The following is a 17,861-nucleotide window of genomic DNA, read 5'->3' as shown; positions in this document are numbered from 1 at the left end:
ATGCTACCTATACCTCTTGCATCATATTTCCATGCAGGAATCTCTGGCCTTGAAGATGAATGTCAGTCATCCGGAAATGAGAGGATAACCGTGAGGCACTTGGCAATAGGGAAGATATTTTTACTACAGACTCTAGTTGGAATCCTAGGGAATTTCTCTCTTCCTTACATTATATCTCCCTTTTTCCCACTGGCTGCACGTTGAGGTCCACAGATTTGATTCTCAAACACCTGACCATAGCCAACTGCTTCATTATTCTTTCTAAAAGAGTCCCCCAGACAACGGCAGGCTTTGGGTTGAAAGATTTCGTCCAAGATCATGGATGCAAGCTGGTTTCCTATGTTCACAGAGTGGGTAGAGGTGTGTCCATTGGCACCACCTGCCCCGTGAACGTCTTCCAGGTGATCACAATTAGTCCCTGGAACTCCAGGTGGGCAGAGCTTAAAGTGAGAGCACCCAAGTGCATTGAGTCCTACATGTTTCTTACCTGGATGCTATACATGTTGATAAATTTCATTTTTCCTATATATGTGACTGGCAAATTGAGTGGCAAAAATGCCACAAAGAAAAAAGATTTTGGATACTGCTCTTCTACATGGCCAGGGGAAAACACAGTCTCAGTACTTGTAGCATTGCTATTACTCACTGATGTTTTATCTTTGGGGCACATGATCTGGGCCAGCGGCTGCATGGTTTTCATGCTGTACAGGCACAAGAAACAAGTCCAACATATTCATAGAGCTAATGTTTCCCTCAGATCCTCCCCTTAGACCAGAGCTACCCAAAGCATCCTTGTCCCGGTCAGTACTTTTGTATGGTCTTACACTCTCTCTTCCATATTTCAAGTTTGTATTGCACTCTTTAATTATCCCAACTGGTTGATGGTGAACATCTCTGCGCTATTTGCTGCATGTTTCCCAACCGTCTGCCCCTTTCTCCTCATGAGCCATGACTCTAGACTATCTGCCTCTCCTGTGACTGCATTAGGGATACAGAGTCCCCTAATATAATCAGATAAATGTAAATCGTGTTTTGAACAATATTCAGTTCTTTATGTGCTCATCTCCCTGGGTCCTAAGCATAATTATTAAACAGTCACATTAAAGGGAAGTAATGACCAAGACAGACTGAGCTTTGCCCCAATAATTAAAAGTAAACCGTAATGGCAATTGTAAATGAAATGCTATGCTTTATTATGCACTTGTGTAATTGAAATTTCATTAATGCTTATAATGGAAAAGTTCAAGTCTATGCATAATAAAACATTAGGTCCTAAAACAATCTGTAGATTATAGAGAAATATTTGAGCGAGTAATTTTCCATATCATAAAGTAAAATTTTCCTGATGTTAACTAAGCATGGGAATTTAGGACAAATTCTGTCAAAAAGCATGCACATATGTGATGGACATTCAAGAAACTGAAGAAGAAATGGACCAACAAAACAATGAAGTGGCCTGGAATCAAGCTGGATCACAAATTCAGTTTTGGGTAGCAAAGAAATTGTGGTCAAGCTACAAGTATTACACATTTCATCTTAGAGAGATGGTATTCATTTGAAATATGAAATTATGGTGGTTCCTTAGCATAGCTAACTTATGTTCCTCTGAAAATGGCCATATGTGAACTTCATTGTGTCAAAGGAGGGTAAAAAATGGGTGCTTGCTTAAAGATACCAAGTGAGCATCAACAATTTAAAAATATACAGGTCTTGGATCAAATGGCATGTATTTTGGGTTCTGTACAAAGTGATTGTTTTAATTTAATGATTATATCAATTGACCATATTGGTAAAATGCATTGTTGGGGTTCACTCTCATGTCTTCAAAGTGAGGAAGAAGAGTTTATGGTGCAGCTTGTCATTAAATTTAGAGTAGGTTATAAATAACCAGTTGAAAGAGGAGAGTTTTCCTTGTTTATGGGAAATTTGTGTCTTCTGGATTTCTACAGGAGCAGAAGGGATACTCCACAAACTTAGGCAATATTTTATTATAGCTCTCATTGTAATAACACTACAAACCTGATGCAAAATATTACACATTCAAAATTTAGACAAAACAGCTAGTTTGACCTAATGCTATTGACGTCATTATATATGTATAAAAATACATATATATGTTTGTATATACACACATATGTATGTGTGTGTACACACACACACCTACACCATAAAAGTAAAGATACACAATGAAGTTGCATGCTTACGGAGCTGAGAATATTTCTTAAAACTTTTTCCTTAGTTGCTAATTACCAAAAGCAATTATAAGTCTCTAAAATGAGGTCATAAAACTCTGAGACTGTTAGAGTGTTTGGCAGAAGCTCTTTTCCATCATCATTGGGGGCCAAAAGGCTCTTGCATGGAGGACAGACAAAGCTGAAGTTTGACACAAGAGGGATGGCACAAAGCTCGCATGTTTCACTTGATTCTTTGCTTCCATGAGAAATTCTTCTGCCTGAATCTGAGTTCTTTCCTAATCTTTGACCACTGAGCTGCACCTTAATTTAAGAGCAGAGAAAAGGAATGAGACAATATGAAAAGGATTTTCATGATATAACAATTAAAATGAAATGGCAATAATTTACAGTAGGCTAATCTCACAAACCAATGCAAATTAGTTTGGAAATTAAGTAGTATGGACATCAGGGGTTACATTTGGTGGAAAAATGTAATCTAACTATATTGATCTCACGAGTAATAAGAATTTCAAACACAACAATATCCTTAAAGACACGTTATACCAGAGCCTTTCACAAAAAAAGGACCAGAAATAAATTATTTCATTTGCAGATTCTACCACTTTTAGAAAGATTAGTTAAGATGATTCTACTAAGTTCAAGGGCACTGAAAGGTTGCCAAAGTTCTCACACTTATTATTTTTGTAATAAGCATTACTTTTGTAATTATTGAAGAAATACAAAATATGACATCAATCCTTTCACATTTCAAACAAAAAAACCCACATGTGACCCCTGTCCACTATCTGATGCCACTTCAATTTTCAAGTCACAGATTAGAGCTGTAATAGAGAACAACCCATATTCTATACTCACACAGACCACATATACACACCAACAGATGCAAAGACAAACATGCATTAACACTCAGTCAAATACACAATCGCATACTCACCCACACAGTCACTTACATACTCACTCACTCACAAACACACATCACACACACCACATATAGACTCACACTCACATTCATGCACTCATAAAAAACAATTACAGTGACAAGCTCCCACAGTCACACTCAGGTTCATAAAATCTCACTCAATCACATGAGGGAGTTTAGAGAAATACATCAAAGTTATTGCAGGTTGAGTTCCAGACCACCACAATAAATTTAATATTACAAAAAAGTGAGTCACAAAAATTGTTTTGGTTTCCCAGTGTATACAAGTTTATGTTTATGATATACTGTGTTCTAATAAGTGAGAAATAGCATTATGTCTAAAAAAGGAATGTACATACTTTAATTAAAAAATACTTTATTCAGGGGCCAGCCCAGTGGCGTAGTGGTTGAGTTCACGGGCTCCGCTTTGGTGGCCTGGGGTTCATGGGTTCGGATCCCAGGTGCTGACCTACGCACTGCTTAGCAAGACATGCTGTGTCAGGCGTCCCACATATAAAGTAGAGGAGGATGGGCACAAATGTTAGCACAGGGCCAATCTTCCTCAGCAAAAAGAGGAGGGCTGGCAACAGGTGTTAGCTCATGGCTAATCTTCCTTACCAAAATAATAATAATAATAAAAAAATAAAACTTTATTGCTCAAAAATGTTAAACATCATCTGAGCTTTCAGTGAGTCATAATCATTTTGCTGGTGGAAGGTCTTGTAAAAATACTATATGTACAAAGCACAATAAAGTGAAGTACAATAAAGTAAGGTATTCCTGTAGCTCCCTAAATTGTTTATAAGTGAAAAATAGTAAGAACTACAGTCTTAGTGCCTGAACATGGGAGCACTTTCTACCCTTCATACTCCTTCTAACACAGCAAAACTCCACAAGGAGTAGATTCACAATGTGCAGCACTTAAAAGAGTACTCTGAGCATTGCCGCTTTAGGTCAAGGTACATGGCTTGAAGACTGGCGAGTTTGGAGAAGTGATAATGTGTGGGTGAGTGATACAGTGGAGTAAGAAAGAAGGCACAGGGGAAAAAGTGTGAAGGGATAAGATGCAGAGGCAGAGAGTCTGTGGACAGGAGGTAATAGAGAGTGGAGGGGAAGGACGAGGACAGAGAATCTGTGTTCATCACCTAGGTCTACAGTAGCACATTACCAAAACTGGGTGGCAAAACAACAGAATCATATTCTCTGACAGTTTTGGAGGTTAGAAGTCTGTAATCAAGTCGGTAGGGCCATACTTTACCTGACATCTCTAGGAGTGAGTCTTTCCTTTCCTCTTTCTAACTTCTGGTGGTTGTTAGCTCTCTTTGGCCTTCCTTGGCCTGTAGATGCATCACCCCAATCTCTGCTTCCATCATCAGACACCATTCTCTGAATGTCCAAACATCCCTTTCTTTCTGAGGACAGCAGTCTTTGAATTAGGGCTGACCCAAATCCAGTATGACCTCATTTTAACTTGATTACATCTGCAAAGATATTTTTGCCCAGTAAAGTTACATTTACAGGTACTGTGGTTTAAGACTTGAATATATTTATGTAAGGAAAACAATTCAACCCAAAGCAGGGCTAAAAGGTACTTAAAAATCACCAAGAGGTTAAAATTGACTGTGGATTGTTCGGGGTATAAGGTGGAAGAGTGTTCAAGGAAAATAAGGATATGAGGGATATTGCCTGTTGAGGGAATAAGGACATGAAGGGGATGATGGAGATGGGGTGTTTACTGGCAAAAGGAAGTTAAAAGGCAGGGTTGGGTACGAGGCACAAGAATATAAATGCCTATAAAGGGTTAAAGACCATATGAGTGGAAGGGGGATACTTGGTTGTCAGTGGAGTCAGCAGGTGTTTTGTGAGCCTACCAGAGATCAAAGGTGGGAAGGGAAGAAGGATCCTGGGGAACAAAATGGACACAGAAAGTTAAAGTGGGTAGAGGGGGATGAAGGGAACTGGGAGGATCGTGGGCATCAGTAGGCTAAAGGCCTCAGGAGAAAGAGTCTGGGATTGTAGGGTTGGCGAGATGGGTGCAGGGTCATGACAAAGCTAAGGATGCCTGATAGTTGATGGTCTGGACACTGAGGGCTGTGGACATAGAGGACACAAGGAATGGGCTGAAGCAATTGGAATGGGGAGAGGATAAATGGCAAGGGAGAAGAAAGGGATGGACAATGAAGGGTTTGAGGGTAATGGAAGGGAAGGAAGTTTGGGTGAGGGCACTGGAATCAGGGGGATATGGGTTTAATAGGGATGGAGGTCTAAAATGCACAGGATGCATTGGGAGAGCAATAAAGAAGACTAGAATGGTCATTTGGAGGGGGAGAGTTAGGACTACTGGATATATTAAAGTCAGAGGAGTGGAGAGATTGAGGTCACAACGGAGGATAGAGATGGTGGGAGGGGAGGAATGGTGGTGGCTGTGATGGAGGTGGCAGGGGGTGGACTGCAGGTCACTAATTTATTACCCTATTAATCATTTTCCTGACGCGTTTCTTTCACAACTTAATTGTGAATAGTTTCCAGTTTGCACCCATGAGGCAAAAACGTTACTCAATAAACTACCTGGATGATCTCGTCAATGGAATATATAGTAAAGGAGCAGAGGCAATATTTTGAGTAAACAATGGACAATATTTTCTCTCTTTTTGGGGGGATACCAGGTGCAAGGTGTGACCATGGAGGGGGTCCTGTGGAAACCATGAAAAGGAAATGGATTCTGCCAAGAACCTGAACGGGCCTGGATGTGGCTTTTCCTCTGGAGGCTTCAGATAAGAGCCCAGGCCTCATAAAACCTTGATTTTGATCTTGTGAGACCATAACAGAAAGCCCAGCCAAGCCCACTGGAATTCTGACTTGTAAACTGCAGGATGCTTTTTAATCTGCTAAATGGGTGGTAATTTGTTATGGCAGTGGTAGAAAACTACTGCACACAGAAACAAATTAAATTATAAAATAATAAACATAAAATGATAAAATACTTCACAAAATAAAGTAAAAATTTCCATTAATTACCCCCAGTCAATAACAGTTTACTTCAATTTGAGGTGTATCCTCCTTCTTATGCAATTTCAGATACATTCTGAAATTGAAACAGCACACACACACTAAAATATTTTGTATTTGGTTCAATATTTACGTAAATATCATCATATCGAACTTACTGTCAATCAAATTGCTTTCCTTAACGAATGATTATATGAGGGTGATGTTTCATACCAATAGAAACAGATCTACTGCATTCCCTAAAACACAACATATTCCATGGTAGTTATGAACAAAACACCTGTACAGAAACACTCTCTGTTTATACATTTATGTATTTCCATGTGTCTTTCACCTGCTTTCACACTCATAATGGAATTTGTATCTTTGATTTGTGCACCTGCGGATTATCTGGGTGGTTCTGGGCCATGAGATTATTGCACCACCTTGATTGTCCACCCAAGGTGGACAAGAATGCACAATTTCCTAAATTACCCTTGCAAATGGATGAAAATCATAATCCCCACCAACTGTGCTTCCACTCTTAAAGTAATGAAACAAGGAGGCCATTACACTGAGCTGGCTTTCATGCCTTGCAAGCCTATGTAAGCAAACCACAACTTAATCCAGTGTTGCTGCGGTGGAATCTGAGAAAATGAAATTTAAGAACAACAGTCATAACCAGCCAACAAGGCTTTCCAAGAAAAGGCAACTGCTTTAGCTACAGCCAATGAAATACCTTCCTTGCTTTGCTTCTGTGTCTTCTCTATAAACTCCTCTCCCCTAGCTCCTGGTGGTGGAGCGCTTCTAACCACCTTTGGCTTGGAGCTGCTTGACATGAATAGATGCATGCTCAAATTAACTCTTGAAGATATGCGTGTCACTTTATCTTTTAACACCACACAGCACCACCCTTCATTTTGAGCACTTTTCTCATCTAGCACTTAAGCATTTCGCCCAGGTGCAGCATGGTCTGAGGACTCCATCTCTCCCCACCTCTCCCTGCATGTCCCCTTAAGACACCAGGGAGACTCTGCCCTCCCTTGACCAGACTTCCCCTTGGTAATCACTCACCAAGCACCTGCATAGGTAGAGCTTCCGACTAAATGCTCCACTTATGCACAGAGGACTTCTGGCACACGCCGCTCTCCCAAAACCAAAAGCTGCAGTTACATGCTCCTCCCTTCACCAGCCGGAGTCTCCAGACCAAACAACTTTGAATCTCGTCTCAAAGAAGCCTACATCCCTGAGTTCAGCATTCAGGTAAGCTGGGAGCATAATCTGTAGCCCAAACCAGTATCCCCACAACTTGCATTGTTACTCCTCTGGGTTTTGAAACTCTCTCCTATTTCTGCATTTTCCTAGTGCTCAGAACTTCATGTATCTGCACACAGAAAATGCAGGTGAACCCAGCACCTCCAATGATGCAGATGACCTGAGAGCAGACTGGGATCAGGCACTGACCGCCCAGAATCACCCTGTGTAATACGAATGCATAAGGTACCCTTCAGTCCCTCCTCTAGAGCTGGCTCTCTGACACTGATACCCAACCAAGCGGGATCGCCTCCTGGTGAGTTCAATAAGACTCTACACCAGTGGAAGTTGTCTCACAAAGTAAAGTGTATTTGCAGCAAATAGCAGGCCATGAGGAATCATTTCCAAAGTCTTGGCACCCCTGAACAAAGAAAAGCAGGAACTTTTATTTTGTTGGGGAATGAATATTCACAAGGGAGAGGTGGGTATTCGCTTGTACAGGCTCAGTTGGAGAACATGCTTCCACATAATAAGGCCTAAGCTCCTCCTGGAGAGATCTTTGCATTAAAAACAAGGCAAAGGTCATGGGCATAACTCTTATGGTGAGGCTTGGTCAGTTTCAGGATGGCTGGTGGTTATATCTCCTTAACACACAAAAGGAAAAGAAACAACTTGGAAAAATAGTTAATTGCTTCCAAACCCACCTTTGAGTTTCTTGAGGCACCTAGTCGGTGACAGCACCTCCAGTTTCCTGTTTCATACATTAGGCCTAATTTTGTGGTCACAGAGCTCAGCTGCCCCAGATTTTGCATCCAGAATATGGTTCCTCTTAAATGGGGCTTACAGAGCCTAATAGAGAATCATCAGTTCAGTTTCTGTTGAAAATAACCTCCGACCAAAAAGTTGCCCTGCCATGGCTCACTCCCATTCCCAGATCTTCCTTTCTCAAAAGAGCTCAGAAAACAAGAGATCCTGGCAGCTTCACCTCCTGTGTGTTTCAGAGCTGGCATGCAGGTTCCTAGGGCTCAGACTTAGATAAAGGAGAAAAAAGACTTAAAATTTGGTGAGTGAATTTCATGTTTCTGGTTAAAACTTGTGGTTCCAAAGTAACATGCAGCACCCAGTTTTCCATTCCTGTCATATCCATGGATAGTTCACACATTAAAAATTGACTAAATGCAGGAATAAATGAATGACTCGTCAAAATTCACTCAGAACCACTACTCCACACTTCATTACTGTCTCCCACTCTTACATCTATATTTGTAACATCACAGCAAATATTATTTTTATTATCAGTGATGATGAAAGGGAAGAGAAAGAATCTCTACTCCCAAGAAAGCAAATCCACCATCTAAATCCTCCTGGGAAAGATGAACATATAATGCCCAATTCCCAGGGTATTGCAAGGATTAACTCACATATCCTATGTGAGACTCCCAGCACAGTGTCCAGGTCCCAGTGCATCCTCACATACTTGTGAGTGTGTAGTGGATGCTCAATAAGCATTGTTTTCATGAATGAATACATGTTGTTTCCCCAAAAATAGCCTTGCTCAGATACCACTGCCTTCTCCAGTCCCCTCTCAACTTGCCAGCAGTGAGCAGAGAATGTCATCTTTTGAGAAGCTATTAGTGGTCTTCACTGAGAACAAGCAGTATTTGTATTGAGATAGCATAGTTGGGTGTGAGGGGCTCAGGTGTGCTCTTCTTGCTTTCTCTACCTTAGTCCTACTGGAAATGAGGTTTGGGGTAGCAACCTCAGTGGTTGTTAAAAAACAAATTAACAGTTGGGGCTGGTTGGTGGCGTTGTGGTTAAGCTCACGCACTCCAATTTGGTGGCCCGGGGTTCGCAGTTTTGGATCCTCGGCATGGACCTACACACCACTTCTCAAGTCATGCTATGCCAGGTGTCGCACATATATAGCAGAGGCAGATGGGCGTGGACCTTAGACCAGGAGTAATCTTCCTCAGCAAAAAGTGGAGGATTGGCAATGGATGTTAGCTCAAGGTTAATCTTCCTCACCTAAAACAAAACAAAACAAAACAAAAAAATTAACAGACCTCATCTCAGAATAGGGAGTCATAACGTCTGAGTGTGGAGCCCTAGAATATGTTTTTTAATGGGACACCCCAATGATTTGTTTATACATGAATGTTTGATGAAAAATGTTTAGCAAAGCCATTCTCAGCCTTGACTTCCCATTGGGATCACTGTGTAATTTTCAGAACTACCATATACTGTGTCCCACCCCCAGAGTTTCTATCAATTATTATTTGATAGGGCCCAGCATCATTTATGTCTTAATAACGTGGCCAACGTTATTGTACTTTGAGGCCAGTGTAAAGACTGTGAGACTATCAGGTACATTTCTGAGTTCTGAGTCCAGGGGTTGGTCCATGGGGAAGTCTCCATGGGGAGGCCTGCTCTGCAAAAGATTTGATAGGAGAGAGTCAGTCCATCCCACATACCCCGTGTTGTAGCAGAATTGGTTGGTGTCTTTAGGAGGCAAAGACACTCAAAGACAGGGGAGGAGAAACTCATATTTTGGCCTCCATATAGGAACTCTGTATGTACACATTTTTTTCCAGGCCCCCAAGAGCAATGGAAGACTAGTCAGATTAAATGGACCCAAACTGGCCAAGAGGAGGCCTTTGGCTCTCACTGTGAGTGTGATAAAATGTTACTGGAGCAGAAGGAGAATTCTTAAAGAATTTAGGAGGATAATAAGAGTGAGTCTGGATACGTTCCTCTGTGGCAGCAAGAGAAACAACCCTAGGCTTCCAAAATCAGTTCCACTGAAGCAGAGCTTCCCAACTCAAATTTTAAGGTCTAGCCTCCTTGACGTTTGGACCTCTCCCGTGTGTCATATCCTGATTCATTCTCACCCACCTGCGTATATGGCTACTCTCTCTTTTCTCATCATATTTCAGGGCTGTTTTTTTTTTTTTCCTCCAACAATGTGACTAGGGACAGTTTTGAGACAGCAAGAACTGTTTATTAAAAAAGGGACATGACTCTTGCTGGAGATTCTTCAAATTCCAATCCAGTAGTGTGCTCAGTAGAGAAGAGAGAACTTTACAGAATTTCATAGAATACTATTTTCCCACTGTTTCATGACAGCCCCCTTAGACTACTTAGGAAGCATTTTCAATTTTCAGATCCTTAACTCCATGTCCACTACTACTGAATCAAAAATAAGGAATGGAAAATGGAGTTTAAGATACAGAAAACAATATTTTATGCCATTGCATTTCTAGAGTTAACTCTAATCTAGAGTGAAAGATGCAGATCACCATATGAAAAGGGAAGATTAAGGTCAAGATGAACGATTGTGAAGCCGTTCTTCTTTAAACCAACAAACTCCTAGTTATTTCTCTGAAAATAAAATTCGTTGATCATTTGTCCAGAGTTACACTATAGAATTTTAAGCTACTTGAGCATTTATTAATTATACGATTTTTATTCTTTCTGAAAATCCAAAAATAAAGAAGAATATTTGCGACATAAGTGTGGACTAAAATGGAAACTTACAGGACCAAGGACTGACTAATTTAGAAGTTTTACTTGCAAAAGCCAGTATTTCCAGTATACAAAGGTGAGAGCTTTCATTTTCCAGAGAAAACTGCAAGCAAAGGGAAACTAAGCAGAAAGGTGAGATTCCAGATTAAATGTCATGGTTTATGCACATTAACCTTCAAGACGCTTTTAATGATACCTGGAAAGTTATTATCTTTATAGTAGAGGAATCTGGCAGAGAACTCTTGAACCAAGTGAAGAAAGTTTACATCACCAGTAATGGGACAAATTGATATCAGCTGCCTCATGCATGCTAAAGGACTCATCATTGTCGTGGTATTGTATCCAAAACAATAAAAACAAAAGTAAATCAATATGAATGTAATCACAAGAAAATAGGTTTTATGCAAATTTCGAGCCACATATAGCTCCCATAATTTCTAGGAGTTATATACCAGCACTATTCCAAATAGACACAAACTAAAAACCTTTCACATACCCATACGCAGTGGAACAATTAAATTAATAAATATTTATACAACAGAATGCTACACAAAAATGGCAATGCAGGATTCACAACAACATGCAACAACATAGACATATTCACAAACATAAGGAATAAAAACACATTCATACTGTTACTCCATTTATATAAAATAAAACACAGAAACACGTGATCTGTGTTGTTAGGTTCAGAATAGTGTTAACCCTTAGGGGTAGGGACTGGGAGTGGGAACCAGGGCGCATCTGAATGTTTACAATTTTTGGTTTCTTTATCTAGGAGCTACATACAAAAGTGTATTCAGATTCTGGAATTTCTGAAATTTGCTGTGTAGTTACGACCTATGCACATATCCTTAGTTGTTTTAAATACAAATAAATAATAAACAAAATAGGCCAAAGAAGGTAAATGGATAAGAGTTGATAATATCCATATATTGTCAAGGTAGATATGGAAGGTAGTAAATAACTTGAAATTTTTATTACCTTTTAAAAGTAAGTTGATAATATCATCCTCAATGGTGAAAAACTGAAAGCTATGCCTCTAAGAACAGGAACCAGACAAAGATGCCCACTCTCACCACTCCTATTTAACATAGTATTGGAAGTCCTAGTCAGAGCAATCAGGCAAGAAAAAGAAAGAAAAGGGATCCAAATTGGAAAGAAAGAAGTGAAACTCTCACTATTTGTAGATGACATGATTTTATGTATAGAAAACACTAAAGAATCCACCAAAAGACTTTTTGAACTAATAAATGAATATGGCAAATTTGCAGGATACAAAATCGACAAAAATCAATTGCATTTCTATACACTAACAACGAAGTAGCAGAAAGAGAAATTAAGAGTACCATCCCATTTATAACTGCAACAAAAAGAAGAAAATACCTAGGAATAAACTTAACCAAAGAAGTGAAAGATCTGTACACCGAAAAATATAAAACATTGTTGAAAGAAATTGAAGAAGACACAAAGAAATGGAAAGATATTCCATGCTCTTGGATTGGAAGAATTAACATAGTTAAGATGTCCACACTTCCTAAAGCAATCTATAGATTCAATGAAATCCCTATCAAAATTCAAACAACGTTTTTCACAGAAATAGAACAAAGAATCCTAAAATTTCTATGGAACAACAAAAGACACCAAATAGCCAAAGGAATCCTGAGGAAAAAAACAAAGCTGGAGGTATCACACTCCCTGATTTCTAAATATAGTACAAAGCTATAGTAAACAAAACAACATAGTCCTGGCACAAAAACAGACACACAGATCAATGGAACAGAATCGAAAGCCCAGAAATAAACCTACACATCTATGGACAGCTAATTTTGACAAAGGAGCCAAGAATATACAATAGAGAAAGGAAAGTCTCTTCAACAAATGGTGTTGGGAAAACTGGATAGCCACATGCAAAAAAATGAAAGTAGACCATTACCTTACACCATACAAAAAAATTAACTGTAAATGGATTAAAGATTTGACTGTAAGACTTGAAACTATGAAACTTCTAGAATAAAACATGGGCAGTACGCTCTTCGACATTGGTCTTAGCAACATATTTTCAAGCACCATGTCTGACCCAGCATGAAAAACAATAGAAAAAATACACAAACTGGACTACATCAGACTGAAAAGCTTCTGCACAGCAAAGGAAACCATCATCAAAATAAAAAGACAACCTAACAATTGGGAGAAGATATTTGCAAACCATGTATCTGATAAGGGGTTAATCTCCAAAATATATATAGAACTCATACATCTCAACAACAACACAACTAACAACCCAATTAAAAATGGGCAAAAGACCTGAACTGACGTTTCTCCAAAGAAGATATACAGATGGCCAACAGGCACATGAAAAGATCTTCAACAACATTAACTACCAGGGAAATGCAAATCAAAACTACAATGAGATATCACCTCACGCCCGAGAGAATGGCTGTAATTAAGAAGACAGGAAACAACAAGTGTTGGAGATGATGTGGAGAGAAGGGAACTCTCATATACTGCTGGTGGGAGTACAAACTGGTGCAGCCACTATGGAAAACAGTATGGAGATTCCTCAAAAAATTAAGGATAGAACTACCATACAATCCAGCTATTCCACTGCTGGGTATTTATCCAAACAACATGAAAACACCAATGCATGAAGATACATGCACCCCTGTGTTCATTGCAGCATTATTCACAATAGCCAACACTTGGAAGCAACCTAAGTGCCCATCAAGGGACAAATGGATGAAGGAGATGTGGTTAGGTACACAATGGAATACTACACACCCATAAGAAACGATGAAATCCAGCCATGTGTGACAACATGGATGGACATTGAGGATATTATGCTAAGTGAAATGAGTCAGAGGGAGAAGGTCAAATACCGTATGATCTCACTCATAAGTAGTAGATAAAAACAACAACAAACACACACATAGAGACAGAGATTGGATTGGTTTTTACCAGAGGGGAAGAGGGGAGAGAGTAGGGCGAAAGGGATAATTAGGCAAATGTGTGTGGTGATGGATTGTAATTAGTATTTGGGTGGTAAACATGAGAACATGATGTAATCCATGCAGAAATAGAAGTATAATGATGTACACCAGAAAATAAATAAATAAATAAGTAAAAACACAGAAAAAATGAATAAATAAAAGTAAGCTGAAATTATGAGGTTACTAAACTAAGAGATGCTTCTTGTATAACCCTCTAAGAGGAGGGGTAAAAAGGAGAATTATTTTTCAAAATTAATATTGAAGAGTTAAGATAGAAAAATAATAAAATACACTAGTTTTAACAAAAACACACAATATGATGGTAAACCTAAGGCTAAATTTATTCATTATGATATTCAACATAAATAGACTAATTGCTCCTGGTAAAGTCAAAATGTTTTTTCATTATGTACAATTAGTTTTTCTTCCCTCATGAGAATAGATAAACCACAAAAATTAAGGTAGAAAACTTAAAATACATTCTGTGTAATTTTCAACAATGAAACTATTAGCAAATGGTGTACATCTTAAAGTAGACGTTAAGCTTAAAATAGTTTGTCATTATTGTGATTAGGATTATTTTTCAACTTCTTGAACATTTTTGCAATACTATTAATTCACAGGAAGTAATGTGACTGATTATATACGCATATATGTCCATATATACACATAAATACATCTATATATTGTATATGTATCGATGTGTTTATATATACATATACATGCTATATACATATATACACACATAGACACATATATATATACACATATTAATGTAGTATCTATGTGTACATGTGTATTCTTTCCTATACTTCTTTGTGGTCTAATGTATGTCAAATATTTAGGTGTTAATGTGATTTAAAAATGTATGTTTCTCTAGTAGCACCAGGTTCAATAAATACCCATTAGGTCAAATTACTTCTATTATTTTTTAAAAAGCAGAATCCTCAATACTTTGCATCAGCTTCATAATGTAAATGCTGGGAGAACTACATGAAAATATTTCCTAAAATTTAGGAATATATATTTTTTCACATTTGGTAAACCAACTTCCCATTAAAAAATGGATTTATGACTTTTCTCTTCAAAATGTTATGCCTCCACTCTCCTAATTTTAATGGAAATCCCCTCCATAAACTTATCTCCCAACATTAGAGACGTGAGAATTGCATCCTGTACACTCTTTCCTGCCAAAATGCCCAGCTGGCATCCACACAGAATAGAGATTAAATTAATTGTTACAGATCTCAAATTCCATGCAATTTTTTCCCCTGACATTATGTATTTTTTTAACATCCACACTCACTTGATGTCTGTTGAAAATCAGCAAAAACATATTCTTGTGCTCCATTTCACTTGTTCCACTTCCACCTCGCCATTTTCAAATAAAAATATTTTCTTTATGATAATGTCACTTCATAACATCATATTTCAAATGACTACTATCTCTCCAAAGAAGAAATGTAAGGAACTCATATTTAGGGCCCCAAAAGCTCTGCTCTCTGAATCTGAAATGACCCTTCAGCTTAACTCCCCACTGTTCATTAGTCTGTGGGAAAATTTCTTTTTTCTTGAATGACCATCTTCCATGCTGTTTCATTTCACATAGATTATCCCGGTATCGTAGCAGGATTAATTCTAGGAAAATGTATTATTTGAGATTGATAATTACACACTCAAAGACTTTTTTCTGTAACCCCCACATTGTTTCAGAAACTCCTATTTAATACTGCCTAGATTCTGAAGTTCTCAAACAAGCTTTAATAAAGTTTTATTATATGACAGTTACACAATAATTCATTTAGGATTCCATTATGATTTATTGCTTACTTTTGAGCATAAAATCAACCTGTCTTGTTTACCAATCTCTTGTAAATGACTGTCTAATAATTTTACTTAGGACTCAGAAGGAGGATGGATAAATAAACAACTGAACAACGTGCAAATTCAACTTATACGTTTCTTATAAGATTAAGTAATTATCTAATCCTTATCCAGGAAAGGAAAAATGTAGATATTCTGTGGTCATGGCGCATGAGAATGTAGGGGCTTACAGTTGGAAAACACACAGTAGTTGGTGCAATGAAGATCAATAACAACTGGCTGGGATTACTAGAAAGAGCCAAATAAATTTGAAAGATGGAAGAGAGAGTGTACAAAGAAACAAAAGTGCTCACCAAGACAAGGATGCTTTGGGTGGCTCTGGATTCAGCAGAGGATCTAGGGGAGATACTGGTCCTATGAATGTGTCGGACCTGCTGCTTGTGCCTGTACAGGAGGAGAAGCATAAAGCCACTGGTCCAGATCATGAGCCCCAAACATGAAATATCAGGGAATGATAAAAATCCTACATTCAATAAGACTACGATTCTGTCATGAATTACAACAGAACATAATCCAAAATCTTTTTTATTTGTGATGTTTGTGTTGCTCCAATTATCAGTCGCATACAGAGTAAAAATAATATTTATCAGCAGTTGTAGGATCCAGCAGAGGAAAATAGACAACCCAATGTTCTTGGGAGCTTTCACTTTAAACTGCGCCCACCTGGCGTTCCTGGGGCTGATGGTGATGGCCTGGAAGACACTCAAAAGGCAGGTGGTGCCAATGGACACACCCCTGGCCACTCTGTGAATATAATAAAGAAGTTTGCATCCAATATAGTTGAGAAAATGTTCCCACCCAAATGCTGCCATTGTAATTGGGATTCCTATAGAGAGCATGACCAAGGTGTTGGCTACCAGTAGATGTTCCACAATCAAATCTGTGGACCGCAGCCTGCATCCAGTGAAGCAAAGGAAGAGATAATGGTAAAGAAGAGAGACATTCCCCAGGATTCCAACTATATTCTCTGATAAAAAAAATCCTTCTTACTGTGAAATCTATGGTGGCCATCCTGTCAGGTCTTTGCGAATGATATCTGCCTCCTTAGCCAGAGTTTCCTGCATGGGAACATGAGGCATGGGCTACATGTAACATATCAACTGAAATCAAATATTCTCCACTTACCATTAGTTCCCAGTGAGAAATATTAACTTAATGTTTTTCTTTGACAAACAGGTTTACAAGCATTGAATATAGAACTTTTTATGGGGGGGGCGGTGAGGAAGATTGGACCTGAGCCAACAACTGTTGCCAATCTTCCTCTTTTTGCAGGAAGAAAAGAGGCTCTGAGCTAACATCTGTGACTATCTTCCTCTATCTGGTATCTGGGATGCCACCACTACATGGCTTGATGAGTAGTGTAGGTCTGCCCGGGATCCGAACCTGCACACCCTGGACCACCGAAGTGGAGCATGCCAAACTTAACCACCGCAACACTGGGCCAGCCCCTGAATATATAACTTTTTGAAGAGCATTTATAATGAATTAATAACTGCTATGAAGAACATACATGTACTGGGTGACTTTATTTATCCCAAACCTATGAGTTGGGAACTACTATTATCTTCATTCTAAAGAACAAGGGAACTTAGATACAGAGAGATTAAGCATTTAGACTAAATTCACACAGTAGTTACAGGCAGGATGGGACTTAAATCTGGCTGAGCTGGTAACAAACCAAGCACATTTAATCACTGTAATATACTAACAATCCGCTTATCTGTGTCCTTCCAATAGTCTAGATAGATATTTAGCTGTTTTCAGACCGTCTTTATATTTTAAATTAGAGGTTTATTTATTATTTAAATTCAAGTGTAACAAATTTCCACTTATGTGCAAGGATTTATTTCATAGCCAATATCAATAATGCATAAAGCTTTCAAAGTTTTAACTAAATGTAGATGCTCTGATGGCAATATTATAGACACCTGTCACAGAACCAAGTTGGATTTAATAAATACAAGATTGGCTCAATTTTAGGATGGCAAGGCAAAGACTCATTTATTTTGGGCCAGGAACAAAATATAATACTACCTATCTCATAAATTGTTAACATCAGAGTGTGCCATAAATTGGTTTATAGGAATCACTAAATGTATGATAACATTT

General features: G+C 38.5%; 1 protein-coding gene and 1 pseudogene across 1 annotated transcript; one reads left to right on the top strand and one right to left on the bottom strand.

The window, feature by feature from the left end:
• On the top strand, positions 1 to 1,010 carry LOC147912747 (vomeronasal type-1 receptor 4-like; annotated as a pseudogene).
• A 14,837-nt stretch (positions 1,011 to 15,847) lies between these two features.
• LOC101400387 (vomeronasal type-1 receptor 4-like) lies at positions 15,848 to 16,763 on the bottom strand. Its single transcript, XM_004439162.2, is given in 2 exon segments — positions 15,848 to 16,729; positions 16,731 to 16,763. Coding segments are annotated over 2 exon segments (915 nt in total).
• Between the last annotated feature and the right edge of the window lie 1,098 nt (positions 16,764 to 17,861).

The sequence above is a fragment of the Ceratotherium simum genome, chromosome 33 (genome assembly GCF_057802395.1).
Source record: "Ceratotherium simum simum isolate JZ-2026a chromosome 33, ASM5780239v1, whole genome shotgun sequence".
NCBI lineage: Eukaryota > Metazoa > Chordata > Mammalia > Perissodactyla > Rhinocerotidae > Ceratotherium > Ceratotherium simum.
This window is presented reverse-complemented; position numbering and strand designations above follow the sequence as displayed.